We start from the raw sequence: 25396 nt of genomic DNA, 5'->3' as shown, positions 1-25396 counted from the left end.
AGATGATTTCCAACAGGAGGATGCTTTCCAGTGGCTGCGGAAATGTGCTGTGCTAGCAGAGGACCAGAGTGAAGATTCAGCTTGGATTGTTGACCAACACTGAAAATCTTTGCAGAAAGAGGTGGTGGGTTTGTACCTTCTGCAAGCTCGAGGACATAACCTACAACATATGGCAGGGTGGTCAGTCACAAAGATACTAGGGCCTTTGACTTGACTGAAAGTGGAACTGTCTAAACGCCTCAGTTTTCATTATCGCTGCTGTAAAACATGGAGGAACCACAGGAGAATGAGCCTAAGTGGTGACACTGGGTCATGTCCATCTCTGGCACTGGCCGCAGCAAATGCCCAGGGAAGAGTACAGGAACAGAGCAAGCACATATGAAACCTTCCTGCCCCTCATACTGTTCCCCCAACCTCTCGCCACCTCCAGCTCAGGGCATTGCCTCTTCAGGCAGTAACGGGGCTGCCCAGAAAAGACAAAGCAGAGGTTGTTTCACTAACTGATTTGGTACTTTGGCTGGCTCCACATTTCTGTTATGTCCGAAGGACACAGTCCTGTTTGTCACATCCCTGCAGGGGAAGCCCTGGGTTTGCCCTAGTCTGTTTTCAACACAAAAGCCATCCTGATTGCAAAAGCCATCCCCAGAAGGGTTTAAAGTCCTTTGCAATTACCGAATCTTGTAGTGCAATTACCAACACACCAGCCAAGACTCAGCTAAAGCTCAGTTCCTGGGAATAATGAGTCTTTACTCAAAATATCCTAATAGCAGCCAAATGCTGGCACCCTCCATCGCTCATTACAGCTTTTCAGGCATCCATAACCACATCTCACAGCACAGAACAAGCACCTTTCTCAGGATGAGAGACAGATACTGCTCCGCACTCTCAGAGCAACTCTTTAAAATACTAAGTCTCACAAACCTCTGGTGAGTTAAGGACAGGAGCAAGGCAGAATGCAAACTACTTTCCCAAGGACCAGCTGGAGCCCTCGAAACTTTGTCCACTCTCCCATTTATAGCTGAGTCACCGATACATAAAAACAGCATAGGGCATTCCAGGATGAGATCAGGCAGTGACAGATAAAGCATGGAGTGCAAAGCCAATCCTGGAGAAGGAGAAATAAAAGATGGTCCAAAACAGTCAAAGAAAATTCACTGAAAAAGAGAAGGTAAAATTGGAAGAATAAATGGCATCAGAGACAAAATGGGACTGCATAAGCCAAAGGCTTGCAGACTCTTCCATATTCCCATCTTTCTCCCAAAAAGCTGTACTAGAGGGTAGGACATGAGCTGTCTGTAGCCTGCTTTCCTAAGGAGAAGCTTTGTACCTTCCAAAAAAAAAAAAGACTAAAACCAAAAAGAAAAATACTGTTTTCTACATGAAATTTATTTCCTCTTGAAAGAAAAAGCAACTGACTAAAGGTTTCAAATTTACAGTCATGTTGGGAGAACATAAACATATGTCTGGTCAAGAGACATTGGAGTTAAGTACCACACCAGTACCAGATTCATGGTGTGCCCGGGTAAGAGCAGAGCAGGTACTACCAGCTGCACCTGCACTGCTGCTGAGCACCTTCTCAGCTCATAGCCTCTTGAAGTGAGGCTGCACGGGGACCTGAAATAGGAAGCTCTCAGTGTAACACATTGCACTGCAGGTCAAGGACACCACCTAAAATGCACATCCTTCAACAGCCCTTTCATTTGTCTCCCAGTGGCCTTACCTGAAGACCTTGACCACTTGAAGCAAATGGCAAGTCGTCTCATCAGGCTTTTGATCAGGATTCACGTTGTTACAAGAGCAGTTGTTGGAATGTGCCAAATTTTTTACAGTCCAAGAGAGTGTAATATTGGATCTTTTACATTTGTACCTCAAGAAAAAAAAATCTGAAGCCAGGTGGACAGTCCTAGAAGATGCGGCATGGCCACCGTGAGGAATGGGAACATCACGGAAAAACAAGAAAGGTAATTTCTGACACAGATGATACATAAAAGACCAAGAAGATGTTCTGACAAGCAGTAGTTACCCAGCATTCCTGCTTCCATGTAAAACTCTGGGATCCCTCTTGCTATGCATGAACAACAAAAGAACTGGCACCTTTGTAAGTCTAAAGTAGAGCTTCTGTAAGATTACAGATTTCTGGCAGGTTAAGACCGGAATACTCATGGTTCACATAAACCCTATGGCACCTGTTTCCAGGAGAAGAAATGTTAGATTTCCTTGGTTAAATTCCTGCTACGAGAATGATTTCACCTCCTTAAATCTGACTGCTCTAACAAGCTTTACATGGGACTAGACATTCACATTGATGCAAAACATGGCAATCCACTAGTGGGGACTGGGAGAGGCATTCTTCAGCAAAGAGTTTGAGTTTCTGCATTGCTATTGGAAAATACTAAGAAGACTCTGAGGTATTGGCTTTAATTTACCATTTCCTGGGGTTTACTGTCAGAAAGAATGTGCCACAGCCTATGGCAGCTGCCACAAGGACAAGGCACATTCAAGCTGTGGCACCACAGGGAAGAAAGATCAATACAACAATGGCAAGGTGCTGCCTGCAAGGAAGACCAGCCTTTGGACTTAACCAGGTGAGTACTTTTACCTGTGGGCAACAACAGTTTTGGGGTGAAAAAAATAAAAATTGAGAAATGTTCTAGTCCAAAGTAGTGTCGTGATGCTTCATGGGAATTGTCATTTCAGTGCTGCCTGCTCATGTCCTGATCCCAGCTGCATGTGTCATGGTGAAGGAGAGCATCAGAGGGGGTAATTGTCTGATGGGGGATAAAATGCAACTACAGTACTCAGCCCACAGGGAACAGTCATGATTTTCAGCTTCCTTGAGACATCCATATACTGGTTTAAAATCAAAGTATTTGGGGTTCCGGTGTATTCAGCTTTTTCAAAGACATAGTTAGACTTGTTTAAAAAAAAAAAAAAAAAAAAGGTTTTGTTGAGAACCATTTTTTCAAACCTCCAACATTTTTCAAAACACCTCTTATTTGTTGACTTTCATTGTCAGCTACAAAGTGCACTTTTCGTTTCCTGAGTTGAAAGGAGTTGGGATGATTCTAATGGGAGGAAATGCAAAGTTTCAGTGGGTCTTGATCTGCTAAAAATGAAATAATAAATACTGGGGCAAAGGATGTCCGTAGAGAATTGTGTTTGTCTCCTTCCATTTTGAAGATGAGCCAAGGAATGACCAAATTTTGTGGACATGGTTATAAACAAACTGGTTAAAAAGAAACTCCACTTGCAGTGGGCTGACTAATCGTTTCTTACTTCGATTGTTTGCATAGCCCTGCTGCACACGATTAAAAAGCCAGTAATGACGCACTCACTGTGTTTTCCCTCAGAGGTAGCCACATCTCATTCTGAGCGTCTTTTTGCAAAATTCATTGCGTCCCTTTACAAGGAAGGATGATTTGCAAGTGAAGGCTGCTGCTGCTATGAAATTGGAGCTGCCTCTTCCTAGTGCCATGAACATAAACATCAGCAACTGGATATATTTCCAAGATAGCTTCCTCTGAAGCAAGAGAGGAGAAAGAAAAAGGGAGACTTAGCATTACTTTATATCAAAGCTAAGTGTAAATATATATTGCTGAATTAACAGTGTGGAGATTGACCATATGCAATCATCTTGCTAAAGTAGCCAAGGGAAAGTGTCACAAGTCCAGGCAAATCTTGGCATATGCACAGCCATAATTTTGTAACTATTTGCTGTCCAAAAAGCCAAGATAAATCAACAGGATCTTTGCAATGAGTTTGCCGGACTTTGTTCAGGTTTGGGGTACAAATTCAGGCAGTATGTTGTAAAGGAAAAAAGGTGGAGTCAGAATCCAGAAGCATTTGGCTCAGCCTCAAGCAAAGGTTACCATCTGCTGCTAAGCATTACCCTGGCCCAGCACCACCCAGAATTACTAAATGTAAGCTGCTGCCAGAAGGACATTTATAGCAGGACCAAACTCCTAGCAGGAACAGGTATGCAGCTGTCCCAACACACAGAGACCACTGAACTACACAGGGTTATAAACTCACCTCTTCCCCTTTCAAGCCAACACTCAGACTTGCCTGTCGTCAGTTCCCACATGATGTGTGTTCAGATTTTTTCCTCCCCTGTTCAATTTTGCTGGAAGAGGGATATGACTTAACTTGTTTGGACTGACCCATTAAATAAACATGAGCAGGACATGGTGTGCTAGCAACGGTGCATGCGTGTTTTCATGAAGGGAACTAACTTCTTGATTTCTTGATGTTGTCACAGGCAAGCCTCTTTCAGACATATTTATGCTGGAACAGACTCTACATTTTTTTCAGCCCCAGAGGGATTACTTTAACAAAATTTGTGTTCCCTCTGGATTTCTTCCTTAAGAGCTTGGTTAGAAGAAAGGAGAAAACCAGTCCTTGATCTGCACGAAGATCTCCTATGTTTGGTCCCAAGGTTTGAGAGTTACTCACCAAAAGGCAGGAAAGCTGCTATGAGCTGTAATGCAGTGGGGGAATGGAACAAGGGTCGGATTGCTATAAGCTATTAATTCAGATATGAAACAAAAATTCAAAAAAAAAGAAAAAGCTAGTTTTCAGGATATATTTGACGTTTTTAAGGGATTGGAGAACAGGAGAGGAAGGGGAGTGGGAGAAAAATCTTGCTTCATATCGTGTCTGTAATGGTCAGTAAGTGTTTCCAGGCCAGCAACTAAATTTAAGCAATATTTTCACCCACTCTGGAGTTTCTAGGCTGCATCTCCATTCAAACAGCAGCACAATAAGCTTACTAATTTTTCCCTACAATAAGTACATACTGGGTTTGTCTACTTCCCCATCTCCAACCCATATGAGCCTTTACTAACAGAAGTCTTGTTAAACCAGAAGTCTCAATGGCATTGTTTTCACATACATGTATGTGTGTGCGCACACGCAACACATATACATGTATACATATGAATCATCAAAATACTATTATAAAGCAAGTGTTCTTTCCCAAGACTCCTTCTCTGCCCACCCCACCTCCCTCCCCTTCCCCAGGCCAGCGTATTTCAAAACAGACTGGAACCGAGAACTTTCAAGAGCGATCCAGCCCTTGTTAGCACTGCAAATGTCTAGGTGCGTTAACAAGTCCCTGGTCCACCTCTAGGACGTGTGTTGATGAACGGCCTCTAGTTCACAATACTGATTCCTTGGATTCAGGGTCTGCTGTACTGGTTGTGTTGGAGACTTGGTTTTTGTGGGTTACCAAAGGCGATGTTTCCCCTTCAGACTTGCTGTTAGCAACTGCTTCTACGTTGACTTCCTTTAGCTCCTGCTCTTTGTCTTTCTTTTCTTTTTCATTCAGGTAATTAAGGATGCCCGCTCCTAGGGCATCCCCTTCCACATTCACAACTGTGGTGGTTCGGTCCCTAGTTAAGATCAGAAACAAAAAACAATGCAGCAGGCTTTTAGCTTAAGAGAGTTACAACACAATAAGAGGAGCTGATTCACCCCTGCTGATCCACTAACATCAGTGGAACTAGACAAGGGAGATGTTGATACCACAGGTATCTTCCACAGAAGTATCATCACCATTTCAGAATTAAAAATGTGCACTGGAGCTGGTTTAAGGTCAGCCCAACTGTTATTATCAACTAGTTCTGGTCTCTCAATGGGTTGCAGCAATGGTACTACTCTTTCTCAGGCATGCTTCTTTTCCCAGCCCAGCTCCTTCCTCTTCCCCTTCCCCAGGCCAGCATTTTTCAAATGCAAGTTCAGAGCAGGAACCTAATTTGGGCTTATCCAGAAGGTGAATCAGAGCACCCAGCTCTCTTTTTAAACTATAGACTCGTACGTTAACCCAAACACCTACTTAAGGGGTCCTTCCAAAAGCAGGCAGAATGACTGTGTTCTCTGGATTTCTTGCTAGTAGCACTTGTCCTAATCTTTGGTCCTACAACACAAAACTAATGTGTCCCAGGGTCTAACGGAGGAGGTTTATGGGTCATAAAGAAGAACAATTTCTCCATATGCCTTTTGAAACTTCTGTTAGTAATTCTGCAGCCTAACTTCAGCATGTGCTCAACTTGTAACTGTGGTCCTCTCTGGTAATTAAACTGCTGGCATTAAAACAAGACACGGGACTCTTCCCCCCTTCCTTCCCCCTTTGGTTACCACAAGGCTGAGTTCCTCGACTAGAACAACGTTGTTGACCACAGAGGGATGCTACATATTTTGAAATGAAGGCAGCCAGCACGACACAGGCTGAGGGCAGCCTGGAGTGAAAGGAAGGGCGAGCTTTTCACTCTTGCCTCCAGGCACTTATGGGTACAGCTTGTGGAAAGCACAGCTACTACTGTAATCCCTGAGGAAGACAGGATACGAAGAGCTAGCCACTGCTTTGCCTGTCTCTCTTGTCCTTTGGAGGTGGCTGATCCTCAAGAGGTGACAGCAAGAAAGAGTTTGATGGCCCTAATGAAGCCGTAGGAATATGATTGTGCTCCACAGACACGTGTGATGCCGGAAGGGAAGGAGGTAATACAGCTGCCGCCTTCCCCAGCCTCTGGAATTCAAGAGTGTCCTCAGGCATCCTAATTTCCACATCTGCTGTAGAAGTACACCATCTATACAGAGAGGCTGGTGTCTCCAAAAAGCAATGCAGAGGGATTATGTACAGCCTAAACCAGGAACTGCCCAGAAACCCACCGACTGGGAAAAAAACCCAACAGAATTCAGATCGCTTGACCCATACTGACCAGTCATTTCAGCCCACTACCCAACTTGAACTAGATGGCTTGAAAGCAGATTATGCTTTTAAATTATCAGATCATGCTTACTTCACTAGCATTTAACCTCTAAGCATGCTGTAATTCATGAGGGCTCAGAGAAGTCCTTCCAGTTTGATTTTCTAGTATTTGAAGAACAGCAGCAAGCCAAGCTTGTTTGAGGAAAAGCGGAGACACCCTTTTCCACGGGGCTCATCTAAGCTGTAAGAAATCACCTGCATGTGGCATTTACACTTATCATGCACTTGTGGCTGGGTCCCCAATACTTAAGCAAAACAAATTTTCTAGTCTTTCCTTAATCTAATTTAGATGGTACAGAAGGTAAATTTAGGCCTTAACAAGGACATAACTATGCTAAGTGGTGAGATGAGCTCTTCCAAACAGAGCTGGGCAAGGAGATAATCTCTCATGTTTCAGGGAGGGGAATGGCTCTTGGAGAGAAGAGAAGGAGCTGAGCAAAGTTCGGACCTCTTATCTCTTTCCAGGAAGATGGAAAGGAAAGGTGGTAATACTGCGTACTAAACTTGTGACTCCCAGCAGCGTGTTCCAGCCGTGACACTGCCCACAGCTGTGATGAGTGCCACAAACCCTCTGTGTCCCTGCCCTGCCAATGGATGGCACCTCTCTGTGATGCTTGTGTTGGTGCTTTGACCAGTCTTGAGCTATAAAAATAGTTGAAACAATAGCTGACAACAGCTTCTGATGGGGACTGCTTCCCACATGTGACCAAGAAAGCCTTCCACCACTATTCAGACTCAATTTCCTTTTTCCCCCTTCCCTCCTAGTGTCCTACTCATTTCCAGCAGTATCAACACCTTCTGAGCAAACTTTTAACAATCCTTCTAAAGGCAACTGAAACCAGGAAGAAATAGGTTTCAATAAAGGCTGAGTAAAGAAGCTGAAGAGGGATTTTAGCATACTAACAGCTTTAACTGAGAATGGACCACCTTTTCCACTATCTGTCAAGAGTTACCTGTCCTGTGGGCAGCCATATCTTGTAGGGTTTTATTTTATACTGTGCTATTTTGACTACCTTGCCCCATGTTTCCAGCTGAACATGCTACATGTCATGCAACTGCAGATACATGTGGCCTAAAGTACTTACACAATCCAGTCCACTGCTAATATCAAGGAGAGGTCGTTGGTCGGAAGTCCAATGGCCTCCAAGATGATAGCGATGGTAAGGACTCCTCCGGCTGGGACCCCGGCTGCACCCACGCTGGATGCGGTAGCTGTCACACTGCAAATCAATTTGCGTACCCGGTTAGCAGAAGCTCTGCAGCACTCCTCTTCTACACTTACGTCACACACATTTCCCCACTATGGGAATTGTAAACAAACTCTACAGCATGGGACACACAGATCATTTGCTTCCCAGGCCCTTTCCTGCCTGCTGATGCAAAGTAATGCGTACAGAGCACAGTTGCTCAGCAGGCATCCACAGCAGCTACCACGGCAATGGCTCTGCATTTAATACCATGATTGCCTTTTCAGAAAAAAAACCAATCAACACAACTATATCCTGCTGCCTTACGAATATATCCATTTCAAAGTCACGTATCAGTTCAAATATGCTGAGTACCTTAAATCTCCTGGCCCCAAATCTATAAAGGTAAACCCTGCCATGCAGGGTATTGTCACTTCTCTGTGTCTCGTTTGCATTCAAACACAGACCTTATATCAGGAGCTGGAAACCTGCGGTGCATGTGCTGTAGACATGGACCACACACCTTTTTGTGTGCAGATGTCTACAGCTGAGTTTTCCTTGGGCTATCACTGCATAATCCTCAGGCCTCTGTTAACAGCTGATTCGCTAAGAGTACCTGAAAGTCTAATTTGGCCATCCGGAAATAAAATAATGCCCCAGCCCTGCCTTAAATAGACAAATGATATATGGGAAAGTCAATAAGGAAGGAAATAAAACCTGGGCAGGGAGGGTACAAAAATGCCAGGAACCAGCCCTAGGAGGCATCTGGTGGATACAGGTGTGGCTTGTTGGCACAGCGAGGGGCTAGAACTCCTTGTAGGATCCTCACTTAAGGGATTTTGAGGAGGGAAATGAAAAGAATGACACTTCATGGGATATGGGATGTGGGTAGCCAGCGATGTGATGGTAGGAAGGGCAGAGGTAAGCAGGAGCAGAGTTTTTAGTATGAAATTGATACATAAGGAACTGAAGAACTGGCAGGAAGATTTTCTAAGACATCCAGAGGGGGAATCAGGAGTGGGTAGCTTTCTGGGTAGAGCAGCATGCCTCAATTACCCAGCTTAATGGTGAGTGGAGGGTGGGGGAGTGAGATGCTTAAGGAAGGAGAAGAATTTCGTGTGAGAAACAGCTTTAAACAGCTCAAAGTCTGTTTCAGAGTTCAATTACCCCTCCCAGGTTCCACCTTTTATTAAACCGAGATTCTGGCAAATCTTATAAAGCTTGAAAGACTCCATCCTTTAATCACTCTATAATTATGTTTCATAGCAGTTTGCAAGCTTTAGGTCAGAGATGTGGAATGCAAACTGCTAGCTATTTACAGAGAGACCACAGGCTTGAATGTGTCTGGGGGCCAGAAGTATGTGGTTGCAATAGCAAGCAACTTACAGAATTGTGAAGATTTGCCCAGGGTTGAGGTCGATATTGTTCAGCTGAGCAATAAACACAGCTGCCATGCACTGAAAAATAGCAGCTCCATCCATGTTTACAGTGGCCCCGATAGGAAGGATAAACCTGCTGATCCTCTTGTCGACTCCATTGTTCTCCTCAATACACTTGATCATCGACGGGAGAGTGGCTGAGCTAGAAACAGAGAACAGGGAAAAATCAAACACAAAGCATCAGGGTGCACTGAATGGAAAGTTAATGTCTCATGGCTTTCATGCTTCCAACATGCTGCAGACAGGACTGTCAAGACAACAATGCCATTTTACAGTCCCTCTCTGTCATGATAGCACTGAAGGACCCTCCTTGCTACCTTGTTGGTCTTGAGCAGCAGTATTTAATTATCTGCTTCTGTCCAGAAATAGCAAGAACTCATGACTTGACACAGTATGCAGCCTAACAGGGCTGTGGAATGATCAAGTCTCAAACCACAAAAATACACCAATAGATGTCAATATAAACACAACAGATGCAACAGCAATCTCTGTTAATGTAGTACCTTCTCAAAAGAACAGAAAAATAATAATTAAAAAAAAAAACACTGTGGGATTTATTTCTTGCATTAAAAATTACATGGTTTTATTCATAAACCCTCTCCTACTTGATGTACTTCAGCTCCTGTGGCAGACATGCATCTACTTTAGGAGATGACCTGAAATGATTTTCTATAGTTATGATATTTGATCAGGTGTTTGCCCCTTGAGAAAAGAGTAAATGACATGCTTGATAGTTTGGTTATGACAAATAAAAGCTGATCAGGCCAGATCTTTGAAATCAATAATGTTAAGCCCCTTTACACTAGCTAATAAGTGTGCTTTGCTTCTGCAAAATTAGTCTAAACTTGTTCCAAATCCTTCTGAACTTGGAGAACTAAACTTCTCAGTACAAAGTCCCTCACTACGGACCCTCACTTTACTTAAAATTGAAAGGACAGCTGGCAGGATCTTTTTAAGGCCAATACTTTCACCTTTTCCCCAAAAAATTTCCAACTCAGCATCATGCTACAGTCCCAATATTTTGAGAAATTGTTTTCAACAGCTAATTATCAGCATGTGCTGTGTGGCAGGCTGCTGACAGCAGTGAGACTCTCTATGCTCGCAAGTCTCTTTTTGCAACCTCAGGAACAATATTCACACCTAAAACTCAACAGTTTGGTGTTGGGATATAACCAGTTTACAGTGACAAATATAACCAGGCTATAATCCCAAAAGAAGCACAGAAACCCACCTGGAGGAAGTGGCAAAAGCAGTGGCAAGTGGTGTGATAAGTCCTAAGAGAAAACGATATGGATTTTGACGTGTGGATGCAAAATAAATAAGTGGCAGAATGATTCCTCCATGGATGAAGTGGCCCAGAATAGAGGCGAAGATGTATTTTCCCAGACTGGTCACCAGAAGCACAATATCTTCCATTTCCACTATCTTGCTCCCAACAAGGAACATAATGCCAATAGGTACATACCTGTGTAAAGAAATATTGCCTGTCATTAAGTAAAAACAAAAAGCCTTGAAAAATATGCCATTTTCCACCCTGGAGATAACATTCTTGTAAAGAATATGCTGCTGCTACTGAAGGGCAGCACCTTATTCACCACACATTCAGGTTAAGCAAATCTGAAAGGCCTCTCTAACCCTCTTGCTTGGTGGAAGGCAAGCAGTCAAACTGAAAAAGCTCTGTTCACCTAGGCCTTCAAAGACACAGCTAGAGAGTGCCGAAGGGAAGCCAAGCGGGAAGCAGAAACGCTGGCAGAAGCTATCAGGACAAGACACTGGTGTGGAGTTTTAGTCCATCGGGGAGGAAGGCAGGCAAAGACCTAAAGCTAAAGTCACTGCTGAAGGGACGGCAGATGGTAGGAAAGAAAAAGGAGCAGTATCACATGTCGCTGGAGCAGGGAAAGGAGTGGAAGAGTAGGATCTTATACACGTGGTGACTACCAGCAGAACTATGAAGTTAGGTCATTGAAATGGTAGACATACTGGATGCCAACATATTCAGTCTAGGAAAGAAAAAGCTATGCCCATACCAGAGAGCTTAGTCAAAGGCTGCTGATGCACATGCCAAAGATAGCAGTTAACTCTGCTATTTGCCTACAAAAGACTAAGTTAAATGATCAGGCTTCCAGAGCTTCCCTCAAGCCAACAGCCACGTACACGTACATTCCCATGCCTCCTATCTAGAAACATGCCACGTCTTAGCACGTCAGCATTTGTTTGAGGTTTCCTTTGTCAGGAACATTTGGAGCTGCTCCAGGAGAAGGGCCACCTGCAGGCCACAGCCACGCCTCTGGTCCCAGTAGCGCAGGTGGGAACTGCCCTGAAAAGACAGAATTGCCTTTGCACCCACAGCACAACAGCTACTAAATGAACTGCAGGAATCACTTCAGGCCCAAGATCAGTTCCTCTGAAGCTCTACTTTGGATATCTTGTCTGAGTACCTCTGCTGATGCTGTACATGCTCCATCCATTTCTGCTTCTAAGATTAAGAAATACTAAAAGATCACCCAGCTCTCCAAAACCCTGCCCTAGGCACACATGTGACTACAAAAGATCTGCCTGCACATCTTAGGAATAAAGAACATTTTTTCTTTCACTCTACCCTCCAATCCAACACCCATGTTCAGAAAAGCTGATCTGTGGAGTCAGGACAAACTTCAGAAGGTTTGGTTAAGCATGCAAAAGTTTGGAAAGCTGGGCAAGCCTTAAGGTTGCCCAGATGACTCACTTCTTCCGAGCCTGCCTCTCCCTCAGTGGTTCTGCAGCTCCTCTGTTCTGTGCAGAGAGCACCTCCCTATGTCCCAGATCAATGTGAGCATCCTCTCTCTGTCGTCCCTTGGCCAAATCTCTAGCGGGGGCCTGTTGAACCTTCCTCACTTAGCTTCTGCCAATTCTGTGACACGCTGCCTTTGAACCACGTTTCTGAGCACCCGCATTAGCCAGATCTAGCTGAGCCCCAGTCCTCCACAAGCTCTGCAAACATGAACACTGGATACAGAGCTGAGACTGGATCCCTCCCCTTAAAGAGGGAGGCTGGAGAGGAAGGAACTGAAAGTTGAGACCAAAGTGCTGCTAAACACGAGAGCAGCTGTTGAATGGGACTAGATACGAGCTCAAGCTGCCTTTTCTCTTGGTAGTATGATTCCACCCATTCCAAAGTATCCTTTGGGAAGTATATGCAGCTTGACAGATTTTGAATAAATACCAGGATGACACAAGAGCTAAGGAAGGAAAGAGAACAAGTAAGGGCTACGGTGCACTGCAGTGTTAAGAGTCAGCTGTGGTCCTGATAATCCACAAAGTAAAGGATTATATACCAACTGATTGGCTCAAAGTGTTAGCACTGTAATCAGCTGAATACAAGAATACACTGCCTCTTATCAGTACTCAGTGTCCAAGGAATTACACTCAAGAGTAACGGACTTAAGCTGCTTTGAGACTTTGAATTTTTCAATCCCTTATGACAGCAACTAACACAGAGATCTGCCTGTGTAAAATCAGGTGTTTTGTTAAAACCTTTCTGCTTCTTAGAGGGAGGAAAATAGTAGGAATGAAAAATGCAGAATGAAGGGAGAAAAAATACTTCTGCTAAGGTAAGCTTATAGCTTTTCCAACAGCTTTGGAAAGGGAGTGAGACATGTCCCACTGTTAATTTGTTAGCTAGCTGTCTTTATGAATATTTTTATTTTTGCATGTGAGGTATTAGTACTGTTGATTTCACAGGAGCAGCCTAGACCCATTTAGCTGCACAAGAACAGCCATGATACTGCTCTGAGGCCCAGATTCCTCCTACCTGACAGAAAACCCGGTCAGCAGGCTGGTCCTACCCCAGCTTAGGTGGCCTGAACCGCTCTCTAGAGGTGCCTGCCTCCTCCAATGCTGGTCTCTTGCCTAGTGAGAAAGTTCAGTGCGCTTCAGTTCCTAACATACAGACTTTTTTTGATGCCAAAAGTTTTGTGAGATCAGTCAGAGCAACAGTCACCCCATAAACATGTCTGGACTCCAGAGAAGTAAGTGAAATAATGTATTTGCTCATTAATAGGCAGGAGACCAAATAAACAATCAAGCTTAGGAAATACCTATTCTCAGGGTGTGAAATGGAAGAGAGAAGCATCTCTGGAGAAGCAAGCACAAACAAGAAACAAACAGTTGATAGCTCTGCTGGTAACATTAGTTCCTGCTTCACCCAAGAAAATGAAAGAGATCTTAGAAGACGAACAGAGATTTAAAGATCCACTCAGGCTCTGCTGATAACAATAACAAAACACTCAATAGCCAGCACTACTGTTTCAGTAGGATGGAAAGCATAGTCCTGGATACTGTTCCTCCCTTCTATACAAAGGGACGTAGGTTCTCCATCACCCTTTGATGAAAGTGGACAGATGGAACTCTGTATTCATGCGCTCAACATGGTTTCTCTCAAATCAATATCAGTGAGTGGGCTATCTTCTGGTCTCCTCGGATATCTTTCAGGTCAGCACAAGTAACCGTTTGACCAACAGAAAAATCAAGGCATGAAGCTACGAGTATGATTTTAGTTACGCACTGTATTTGCAAGTGCCCTCCAAGCACAAACATCCCTGGCCTTCACATGACCATACTCCTCACTTGCTCACATCTCCTTTATTCATTCAAGGCCAGTGCCTTTAGGCACATGATGGCAGCTAGCCATGGCCTTACGCTGCTTTGAAATAGAAAGCCTTCTTTCTGCTAATTAATCGAAAAGGAGTCCTGGAAAGGATTTTTAAGCAACCCTATGAAGTGTTCCAGACTGATACCTTAAGCTATGCGTGACTGCCTAATTACAGCGCACAAGCAAGAAGAAAAGACCCCATCGTGTGACACCATGGCATTCACTTTTGCTGTGATGAGGGATCTGGTAGGAAAAAGCTGGAGAGATGGATAAACGGTGAGATTCCTGAACTGAGCATAACATTGTACTGCAGATGTATCTGCAGCCACACACTTACCACATAATCCAGGAAACCAAGACCATAGTTGCCTCATTGAATGAATTAAAGAAGCGAATCAGATCTTCCCCTTCCTGGCCAAGCTTTTTCAGCGCCACTCCTAAAACCAGAGCAAACAGCACCAGTCCCAGGATATTCATCCCTTCAATCTCAGTACCGACAGGGATCTGTAGAGGCAAAAAAAGGCAGCTTGTTAGATGCAAGACCAGCACAAAACCCAATAAAAGGGTCACCTCATTTTGTTGCTGCCCGATTGATCTGAAATCAACAAACAGAACCTATTTTGGGAAGGAAGAACCTATTTTGTTGAAGGAAACCAAACAACAACTGGACGCAGTCCAGATACAAACCTCACTAGTTATGAGCTGGCATGGATTCACTGGAGAAGGAAAGGGCCGGCCACTACCTCCCCTCATGCCCTTCAATACAACACATGTGCTCTCAGTGACCTGAACAGGAAACCTCCCAGGTTTACTTAGGACAAGCTCCACTGTAGATGCGAAACAGCATGGGCACAATCGCACATGTGCGGTTAAAAGACTGAAACTTTCCTCCGTGTTTCCCTGTGAGGGAAGATGGGTGTGGGAGAGACCACAGGTATAAATGGCAGATACTGGCGATATTGACTTCTGAGCTCTGCTTATTCCACCAAGCATCATTCACTGTTGGCACTATGATATTCTACCGCCTAAAGGAACCATACCTGCAAGAGGCTTGCAACAGTCTGGCCCCAAACATGCTCTTTATTTCCTAACACCTCTGATGGCAATCTGCTCTCAGAAGCTGCCAGCTCCATCACTTTAGCGCAGTATTTATACCAAGGTGAAAACCAAGAGAAAACAACCAACGTTATGAAGCAGAAGGGGGGGGGGGGGGCAGAGAAAGGTGGCAAACCATGGAAACCTACTCACTCAGCTGTCCACATCAGCCATGGGAGATACAGAGAGAACAAGAAATACCTGTTCCCCTTCTCAGAAATCATGTGGCTGCATGGTAAAAGTAAGAGGATAAAAACAGGATCCACCTGTTGACAAAAACTGGTCTACTCACAAGTCTGCCCTGCTGGTCCTTCACAGTTTGTTTCTCAAAGAGACCTGGAGCTTGTTTGGCAATGTAGTATCATACAAACTGAATGAGTGTTCTTGTGGCTATGTAAAAATATAACTGTTTTGACAAACTAGGTTCCCCCCCCCCAACTTAGCAGTAAAAGCTCAACATGTCAAATTGTTGTTTTATTTGAAAGGGCTTCTAAAACAGATTAGGTTTGTGTACAAGTTTTGGCCTTCTGACTAGTTTAAATAGACACTAGCTCAACACTAGGAAAGAAAAATATATTCTGAGCTAAAAGCTTGAAATTAATATTGACTAAAGAACTCGCGATACTGATCTGCTAAATCGATAAAACCAGCCTGCTTGAGATGATATTTTTGCTGGAAGCATCCTGCTGAACTGGACTGTCTCTTAGTGGCAGGTGGAAACAAAGCACTGCATGGAAGGGGATAAAACATAAATTATACAAAAAAGCATGAAGGCTAAACTGCTGTTAACAAAAGTGTTTACAAACAATGAAGGTTCTGGCTTTTTTATTTGCTAGCTACAAAATAATTAGATAAAGGATCTGCAATTTTTTATGGTAGTTGCTTGTTCAGGGCTAAGTTGTCAGTATTTGTTTGATTTCCGATTGAAAGAATTGAAAACATGGACAGGATATTAAGAATGGGGTGCAGTGTATCTCCAGAGATGTCTGAAGCAATGTGCTGTTTTCTCCACACACAGTAACACTTTTCTGTCTGGATAGTTTTGTCTATATTCTGTTTTGTGTGCCTGAAAGCCCTAAACTCTTCTGTGGTTAGAAAAGTTAGACAAAAAAAATGACACCCTCCTATTAATTGAATAAACTGTCTGTGTACATGGCATGCACACATTTTTCTATTTTTCACTTCTGTTGGTAAAACACAACTCTAGGGTAGGAGATAAGGTTTACCATAAGGCTGAAGAGAATCTAACAAAATTTCAGTGACAATTTATCAGTAACAATGTACAAATCGATGTACAGGTCTCAAATTCTATGACTAATTCATTAGCAGGAAGAAAGTAAATGTGTAGTAAAATAACACTGCCATGTCATTTCATCAAAACCAAAGCTTTCTCTGGGAAATGTCACTTTGGGCAAAATGTGAACATTTTTACACCAAAAAAACCTCTTACTTTATTCACATGGAATGAATGCAACACTTTTTCTTTTGACACAACTTTTCACTTTGTTGGTGGTTTCTTTTTTCCCAACTTTTTATTTTATAACAAAACATCTTATATCGGGTTCATTTGATACAAGGCTAATATGAAAAGTTCAGCTTGGAACAGAATTTTACCATAATGGACTCAAACTTTTTCCACAAAAAAAAATATCCTAAAAACATTGAATGCTCTCTTGTTTTGATTCTCATTCAGAAAAAAATACATATCAAACTTTGCTATGGAACAGAAATTCAGTGTTTCAAGGTGCTGAAAGTGCCCAGCATCCTGGCCTGGATGTTACTGGAAGGGAATTTCATTATACTACTTTATACTGATGTTTTGCAAAGCACCTCCACCCTTTAAACTCCTTCTACAGGAGATTTACTTCTCAACTCATTAAATGCAGCGGTGTGAGCCTGAAGCCCAGCAGCCCGCTACTGTTTGGGCTTCTCAAAGATCTAGTCTCAGGAATGAGGCAGAAGTGTACTGAATCTGCAAGAGGATTACTCAGCTTCCCACAAGCTGTATAAGGCACACAGGGTCCGAGAGCAGGACAGAGCTTGGGAGGCACACAGGAGAACCAGGGCCAGAGCTCCTAGTTCTTAATTTGGAAGGTCACTTCCCTGACCAGAGAAGTCCAAAGCTCTTCTAGGTCATTCACAGTCCCCACAAGCATCAGCTGCTCCACCTTCTTCAGAGCCATGGGTGCCAAAGGCTTGCCAAATTTTGTTCTTGGGAAGCTAGAGGAGGGCAAGAGATAGTAGCGTCTCCAGTTAGCTACAGCCAGGACACAGGTGGCTTCTCACCTTGCCTACTGTGCATAAATTGGCCAATTCTCCTCGAACTGCCCTATACCTCTCCAGAATGACAATACATGGAGTTTAGTCTTCTTTCACCTGCGGAGATGTCTCTCTCCAGCTCGCTCCCAGCATTGCGATCACTGCTGCTGCTGTTCAAGTGCTCACACTTACTAGTCCTTCAAGCCTAGCTCTTGTGATCTGGGGACCCCTGAATTAATGGTAACTGGAGGGAGGACTCTGTATAGCCAGTAAAAACTTCTTAGCTGTTTCCTCTGTTCACTGTCATCCTGCCATCCCTTTCAGGTCGTGCTCTCCTTTTCTCCCTCTTGAGCCAATTTCTTTCCAACACACAACATTCACCATCACCTCCCATCACTGCAGATGTAGGCAGAAGGTGCATCATTTGCATGGAGTAGTAACATACTGCAGGAAATTGCTCCCTGCAAATCAAGGGGACAATCTGCAGCATTCAGGGAATTTCACCTCCTTGCAGCACAATATGGAAAGAGTCCAGCAGTAAATCCTCAGCGGAAGATCCTCTCAATCCCAGCCTCTAAAACTGGCAGATGCTGAACAGCCTTTTTGTACTCTAACAGAAGAGTGCATCACCCCAAAGGAGCTGCCAAACCAAGCAGTGTTGTGGACACCAAACAAAAACAGCTTTAATGAGAGCTTTGTTCCTGGATAAACTATGGGACGCGTTATTGTTTGCTGGAAATTATGTGTTCTGGTAGGAAGATTCATGGAGCTCTTCTGGTCCTTGAATCTCTCTGAAGATCCTATTGTTTTTTAGCTCTTGAAACAAAATGCTTATCAAGGAAACAACTGCTGACATTGAGCTGTCCCAGTAGTAGGTGGCTGAAAAGAAAATGCAGCCATGTGATGTGAGGAAGAAGAGCAATCACCAGTTTGTGTATTTTTACTGCTGCCACAAGAGGAACTCCACAGCCTCCCTGTGCTGCAGATGGGGAACCGAGATAGTCCATGCCCCAGGAAGTCTTGCTGCCGAAGAGACAGAGAGGATGTAGCCATAAAAGCTAGGTAAACATGAGGGGAGCATGTGAAACAACAAAAACAACGCGGCTGAGCAGACATTTACGTGCCCCACTATTCATATCATCAGCAAAAGACGACAGGGCCTATTAACCAGTGTGTGTGTGTGGGGGAAATATAATAAATGGAAAATTTTGCTCTACACTATTCATATGCAAAGTAGAAAGAAAACATTTCTCCTCTTCAATCAAATATTCTGCTGATGAAAGAAAACATTAGATAGGAATATCATCTTGTTTCCCTGGAACCCAACTTCTATCACTATATTTATACTATGAGTTATCCAAAAATCATGCTCTTCCTTTCCAAACTTAATCCTCACCTATCCATAAATAATATGGTCAGACCAGTACTGAAACTGAGCTAACAAAACTGAGATGATGCTTTCTTTTTATTTGGTCCGCTCTTCCCTAGAGACAGTAGGGCATCTTCTGGAATTAAAGAAGCTCAGCTCTGTTTTCGCTCCAAGAACTGAAGGAAAGTTTTGGAAAAGTAATAGCAGAAATAACCTTTACATCATAACTGCTGGCAAAAACAGGCACTGGTGACAAATTCAGAATATTTTTTCTGATATTGCATCAAACAGGACTCTGACAAGGGGGAAAAGGAAAGAAGAAAACTGAAAAAGAATCTCACATTTTACATTGCCAAAAGATGCATTCTTATCTCTTGAGGAAGAGTGATGGCTTTGAGCAAGCATTAAAAAAGTACTTGACAGCCAAGCCCATGTCCAATGGATATGGCTGGCCCTGACCCATGCTTGGTTGCCAAGGAGCCCCTATCAAACTTGACACTGAAGATGAATAAGAAGAGTCTTATTCACCTTTAATTTACCCCTGCTTAAATGAAGAATAACTCCACACTCTGTAAGCAAACACATATATCTAAGTGCACACTGTTACAGCCTTTCATATTGAACTTGGTTTTTAGCAGCACGAGGCTGCACAGGCATGTACTGCCTGAGGATATAATGGCATAAGAGAAAGTGCTCTTTTGGATTCCCATGGCCCTTCTGCAGTCATTGTTGCGCATCCATGTCAGATGAGGTGAGTGCAGATCTGGGCTAATGCAATCTTACAAGCACGGGCAGAGCCCGGGCAGATAGGGCTGCCTTCTTCCCCAGTGAAACCGCTCACCGTATGATAGCAGGCTTCTAGGCAAGGGGTGACTTTTCCCCTGCTCAGTTCTTGTGCCATTGAAGTCACCTGTCACCCTGCCTCCAGGGCTGGTGAAAGTTCAGCCCATCAGCCGAAAGCAGAGTTCAGAAACATACTGTTCTACATCAACTGTTCATGCACCATGCGTGGCGAGGAGAAGGTAATGAGGCCAGTACTTCCTGTGCTCAGGGATATGTTTCAGAGTCCCTCTGGATAAGCATAAACTGCTTGTTCCTCGATGGTTTTACAAACTGGTGGGCAAGCCCCAGCTGAGGCCTTCCATGACAAATACAAACATTACAAGTCTCTTGCCCTAGGGGCATTCAAATCACATTAAAAATATAGTAACCCAACATCCAATACTTATCTCATAGTCAGAACAAGCCTGAGAAATAGAAAATAACCCTTAAAGTGATTTCCAGTCTCAGACCTGTCTCCCCAAAATCCCAAGAAAGCACATGAGATACTTGATTTGGAGTGACGTGACACATTGCAGGCTGGGATACTGGGTCTGTTTCATAGCATGCTGCCTGTAAGACAATGGTAATTATTGCTGGACCTGCAATATGTTGGCTCTGGCCAATAATAAAGATGTTTGATAGCCCTGTGCTGCAGGAGAGATGCCACTCAACGGGATATAGAGCATCTCTGGAAGTCCTACGAGCTACATATGGAAGATAACACTCTCTACCTCAGCTACACCTGCAAATTAGTTTCCTTTTTGACACCATTGCAATAGCAGCCTATTTGTAATGTTCTGTCTATAATTTTTACTCCTTCAGTCCACTTGTTACTGCTTCAAACAAAATTTCAGCAGCATGGCAACTAACCTCTTTTTTTTTTTTGAAGAGCCTCGGGTAGTGGAAAAAAGCTCATTCTCTCCAAACTGTGAATGAAGAGTAAGGTTTAAGGGACATATTCAGCCAGCGTGATTGCTATTTAATTCCAAGTCTACAGAAAGTTATTTGGAAACATTAGGCAGAGTGACTAATCAAAATTTAGACCAAGTGAGACCACGTCTAAGAAAGCATGGCCTAAAAATAAGGTCTCAAGGGTCAGATCAGTTGAGTCCAACTCTCCTGTCCATTGTAGCTTTCTTGTGTGCCTGTGGGTAACTCATCTGGCTTGTGTGTGTCTCAGTTCCAGTCAAAGAAAAGTACTTGTTTCTTTCCAATGACTGCTGGAAAGGATTAAAGACTGTGAAGTAGTCAAATATTACAGTTGACAAGGGTTTGTATAAAAACCTAAGAAGTTACCTTACCTTTTCCCACGTGACATTTCCAGAGGTAGTGTTTCTGGGCAGCATCTTATATTCTGTGGCGTACTGCGGGTAAGAAAAAAAAACAAACAAAACCACAGTGTTTGCCAATCAGATCATCAATATGACCACATCATCTAGCATGTCACAAAGAGGAGATTACTGTTAGGAAGACTTTTTCTGGAGACCATACTGTGGAGGCTAACAAGCCTGTCCTATGCAAGAAAAGGGAGTGACAGCTTATGCAGCTCCTTCCCCATGTGGCAACAGAGAAGTGCTCTGTGACCCCCTGAGCTCCCAGGTTTGGGCAGCAGCTGAGGAATTGCCCTTTCCTCCACTCTGCTGTTGCTCACACACCACGCTGTTGCACTGGCCCCTGCAGAAGGCAAGTGGTGCTTGTGCTGTTCCACTGTTATAAATGGTGAGGCAGGCATTAAAATGCCAGTAAAATATCTAAAATCTAGGGCAACAGTTTACTTTGATAAATAAGCTAGACACCTTGCAAAAGCAGGGCACTTCTTTGGGCTTGTTTTCTTTAGATATAAAATAGAGGAAAGAAAAGCTTATGTACGTGCCAATTACCTGTGACAACAGAGGAAAGGAGGACTTCATTTCATCCCTGAACATACAGAACCCTGACACTTGAGGTATCACAGAATATCCTTTTCTTAATGATATTTTTGTACTGCTCCTATTTTTATTTATGGCATATTGACTTGTACTGTATTATATATACACTCAAAATGGAACTTGATTTTAAGAGTTTGACCTTGGTTTTGATATAAAAGCAAACCCACAGAATACCATGAAGGCAAAAACTTATTATTCTGCTCCTGTATCATAAAGAATCACTCTGCCCCATAGCAATATTCTCAACAGTGTCTATTCTGACATCTAAAATTAGCAATAAGAACTAAATCAAAATCTTCGTGGAGCCCCACAGCTCCTGTCCATCTGTTTAAATCACACTATGTTCTGGTGCCAGTTATCATCCTACCACACTTAGTCCTCTGTCGGAAGAGAAGCCAGGCTGAGCAATTAATCCAGCAAGGAATACAATGGAAAATACTGAATAAAAGCATCAGGCAACAGGTAATGCTTACACACACGGGAGCCTAAAAGTCTTTAGCCTTGTCTATTCTGAGCCCAACTCCAAACTATGTACCCAAGGGTTTCCCAGCTAGCTCCTGCAAAGTAATAAGCAGCCTGGCACAACACAGAGTTGCCATTGCTGCCCAACACAGCACCCAAAGTATACAAGTTTGAAGAACATTTTTGGTGGAGGTACAAAACATAGGCTACAAATATGCTTTTGCTTGAGGATTCTTTTTCAAAATCCAACCATGTGCATGGAAGTTGTATGTCTGATTACATCAGGTGCTTTAAAAATTTCACCTACTATAAGTATATTAACTTTTGGTATTTTCTACACCATCTTTCTAGTCCTTTTTCAAAAAAGAGTAGCCACTTTGTCTGTGCACTGTAGCTCATGTCCAAAGTCCACAAATATCTTACCGTTCGGAAAGCTGCAGCAACAAGATTTGCAGGAAACAGGTTTCTGTAAAATACAAACAAAAAAAATGAAATATTTCTTGTAGAACTTCTAAAACAAACGCACCAAGGTGTTCTACTCTCAGAAACTGAATTTCTTTTGCAAAGGCAAGCATATTGGCATTAGCGAGGTATGTACTACAGAAGATACTCTGGCAGCATGGAGCAGATGTCTCACTACCTCTCCAGAGGTGTGAATGCCATCTTCTTTTGCTCACATAAAGAGGTCCTGCCACACCTAACCATTTGGGTAGGGAGACCAGAGGCAATCAGACACGACGCTAGTTATACACACCCATCAGCCAGTGGCTACAGAAACTGGCTTAGCCACACCAGCTGCAGCAACAGCTTATGGCCTCCAGGGTCAGGCAGATTTTTAACATTACTCATGTGATTACACTTGGCTCACAGCATCAACATGAAGGACAATCCAATCAGCAAAATCCACTTCAGAGAACGGCTTAACCCTTCAACGCAACAAGGTCAGCTTTCCTGAACACCGAGGTAAAGCAGAATAATGTCACGGGCCAGAGTTGTCTGCAAGGGCTTAAGTGGTTAAACAGCACAGATGAAAGTAGGGGCAACTCATATGGAAAGTTGCAACATCTGATTTCGGTAGTGCCTTCATACAGAAATGCAAATCGAGCATCAGGTTTGTGCAGCAAGGATAGCATGCAAAGTGACATACACTTCTACTGGCCATCCAGTGTATATGTGCATCTATGAAGCAACAAGGACAGGAAAAATGGTTAACTGGACCACGTAAAGGAAAAAGTTGCTTCTTGTTGTATTTCACTGTTGTTTTTAATGCTACATTTCCTTTCTCCACTTACGGTGAGCAAAGAGCATGTGTTCCCCTAGCCAAGTGGCAGCCTTTTTTGCTGTGTCAGAAAGCAAAATAAGAATAGAAGCTGATCTCTGGGGTCATGACGGGACCCTAGCTGGCAAGGGCAGGAAGGCTAGGGGTATGAACTGAAAACACTGCCAGCCAAATGCATCAAGGAGGCATGGCAACTCTTACGGTAAAGAAACAAAAGACCTTACTCAGAGCCAGTTAACTGTGACAAAAAATATCTGGGTAGCTGCTCCCCATCCTTTGCTCCTTGCGCTGCTCCGAGGAAGCTGCAGCTACCTCCAGGCTGTGCCCTGCTAAACTCCCCCTAGTTTTTGCTGTAGTTAGCCTGGCAAACACGTTTTTAAACCAGGCTTTCAGTTGTGATCATTCCACGAATGACATGGAAAGCACAAATCCAAACCACAGCAAGAAACTGAGCAGCAGAGTCAAATCTTTGAAAACAAGAAGGAGATTAAGATATAGCACAGATAAGGACTTTGGTCGTTTCCATTGCATAGCTCCGTCATCCTGCCACACAGTGAGGGTTTTCCCACAGCCTTGACAGCAATGTAAAGTTCATAGACCTTCATCAAACAAGTGGCTGCTGTGAACTACCTCAGCCTCTCTCTCTGTTGTGTTAGAAGTGTATTAGGAGGCAGCTGCAAAAGCCAAATCGCTGTAAGAATAATTTGGCTTCTGGAGTCTACGTTCCACTGAGCATGAAAGAAACGGCAACTTTTTCTCCTTAAAATTTGACAATACAGCTGTCTGTCTGAAAGTAGGAGAGCGAGCTCTAACTCTGCAAAGATGCTTAAGGATTGGTCAAATAAGATCAATTGCACAGCTAACGTGCATCAATTCTTGCACAGCTGGAACTCCCTGGTGGACAAAAGCCTCATGTAAAGCAAGAGCAGACTCACTTTTATCAGGAGTAAAACATCACACATACAAATGGGCCCAGCTCAGTGCACAGTTTTAACCAAAACCAAGAAAGCATGCTGTTGGGAAAATAAGGATATTTCTTTTCAACTTTTCATAGCAGGATGATTACTTTTTTAAAAAAACAATTGCCTGGATTTTGAAGAAGCAAAGAGATGAAAAAAGACTGAAAACCAACCAGAAATCAAATTACTTTTTTTTTTTTTTAAAACCAGCTTTTCCATCCTGATGAAACGAAGCCAAAGGAAGCAATCCTAAAGCCTAAACAATATGGTTCTCTAATGTTTAAATGTGGCCGAGAAACCAAGCCCTCCATAATTTACACAGTATGTCAGGCATGGGCCTCAGTAATTAAATACTAACTTAACTCCAAGCATATACTTAAAGCACATTCTTGAGTGATGCCAGCAGCCCTGCTACTGCAAGGCAAAGGGCAGGTTCTTGCTTCAAGTGTGAATAGCACTAAAGCTATTCAAATACGAGCATACAGCAGTCACCCTTCTTTATCCCTGGAGCACTGGTCGCAGGACTCGACTCTGAGGACAGCAACGAGCATTTTTGACAATCTACCAAGTAAAAAAATTTGGATCTCCATTCAGCAGTTCAGAAGGAGCTGTGTGTTTTGTTCAATCCAACTTTGAAGTACACCTGGCCGCAAAGTCACAGCAACATGTAAAAAAATGTTTTCCCCCCTCTTTGTTTCAAATCCTGATGTTCAAGAACAAAACATGTTGGGCCATAAAAAGCAATCAAGAAATAAATGGCTTATCTTAGAGGCACGAGTTCTGCACAGTCTACACTCATCACTCACCTAAGATCAGTCAGCGTGCAAATTAAATTAAGCTTTAATTACGGGTGGGTCAGACCACAGGTTTTTACCTTAAGATGGATTTGTGCAAGAACACCACACCAGTGCCTAAAAAAAGGGGCAGGGATGCCGCGTGCTCCAGGGAGAGCCAAAAGCTGGCTGGTGACCTGCCTGGGCTCGTCATGTGCTTGTGTCTGCAGGCTTAGCTCACCATCCGCGGCAAGGCAAAGTTCACCCACCGCAGAAATCCAGACCCAGCTCTGTCCCTGCGAGCCAACTTTTGCCGTGTCCCCAAGCCCAAGTGGAAGAGTCGCATGGGGAAGCGCAAACATCCCTCCTGTCCAGGTGAACCAGCAAACAGGAAAGCTGATGAGCTGGGTAATTGGGCATGCAAATTA

The 25396-nt window shown here is 43.4% G+C and overlaps 1 protein-coding gene across 1 annotated transcript in view; it reads right to left on the bottom strand.

Annotated features, from left to right (window-relative positions):
- Positions 1-1368: 1368 nt before the first annotated feature.
- SLC1A4 (solute carrier family 1 member 4) overlaps positions 1369-25396 on the bottom strand; it is a 34647-nt gene continuing 10619 nt past the window's right edge. Inside the window, exons 2-8 of the mRNA XM_075496849.1 lie at positions 22381-22423; positions 20869-20931; positions 14360-14526; positions 10624-10857; positions 9340-9534; positions 7852-7986; positions 1369-5390 (exon numbers count right to left, since the gene is read on the bottom strand). Coding sequence (XP_075352964.1) covers positions 5156-5390; positions 7852-7986; positions 9340-9534; positions 10624-10857; positions 14360-14526; positions 20869-20931; positions 22381-22423 — 1072 coding nt within the window. The 3' untranslated portion in view covers positions 1369-5155. The remainder of the gene's footprint in view (positions 5391-7851; positions 7987-9339; positions 9535-10623; positions 10858-14359; positions 14527-20868; positions 20932-22380; positions 22424-25396) is intronic.

This window comes from Mycteria americana, chromosome 3, assembly GCF_035582795.1.
Source record: "Mycteria americana isolate JAX WOST 10 ecotype Jacksonville Zoo and Gardens chromosome 3, USCA_MyAme_1.0, whole genome shotgun sequence".
Classification (NCBI taxonomy): domain Eukaryota; kingdom Metazoa; phylum Chordata; class Aves; order Ciconiiformes; family Ciconiidae; genus Mycteria; species Mycteria americana.
This window is presented reverse-complemented; position numbering and strand designations above follow the sequence as displayed.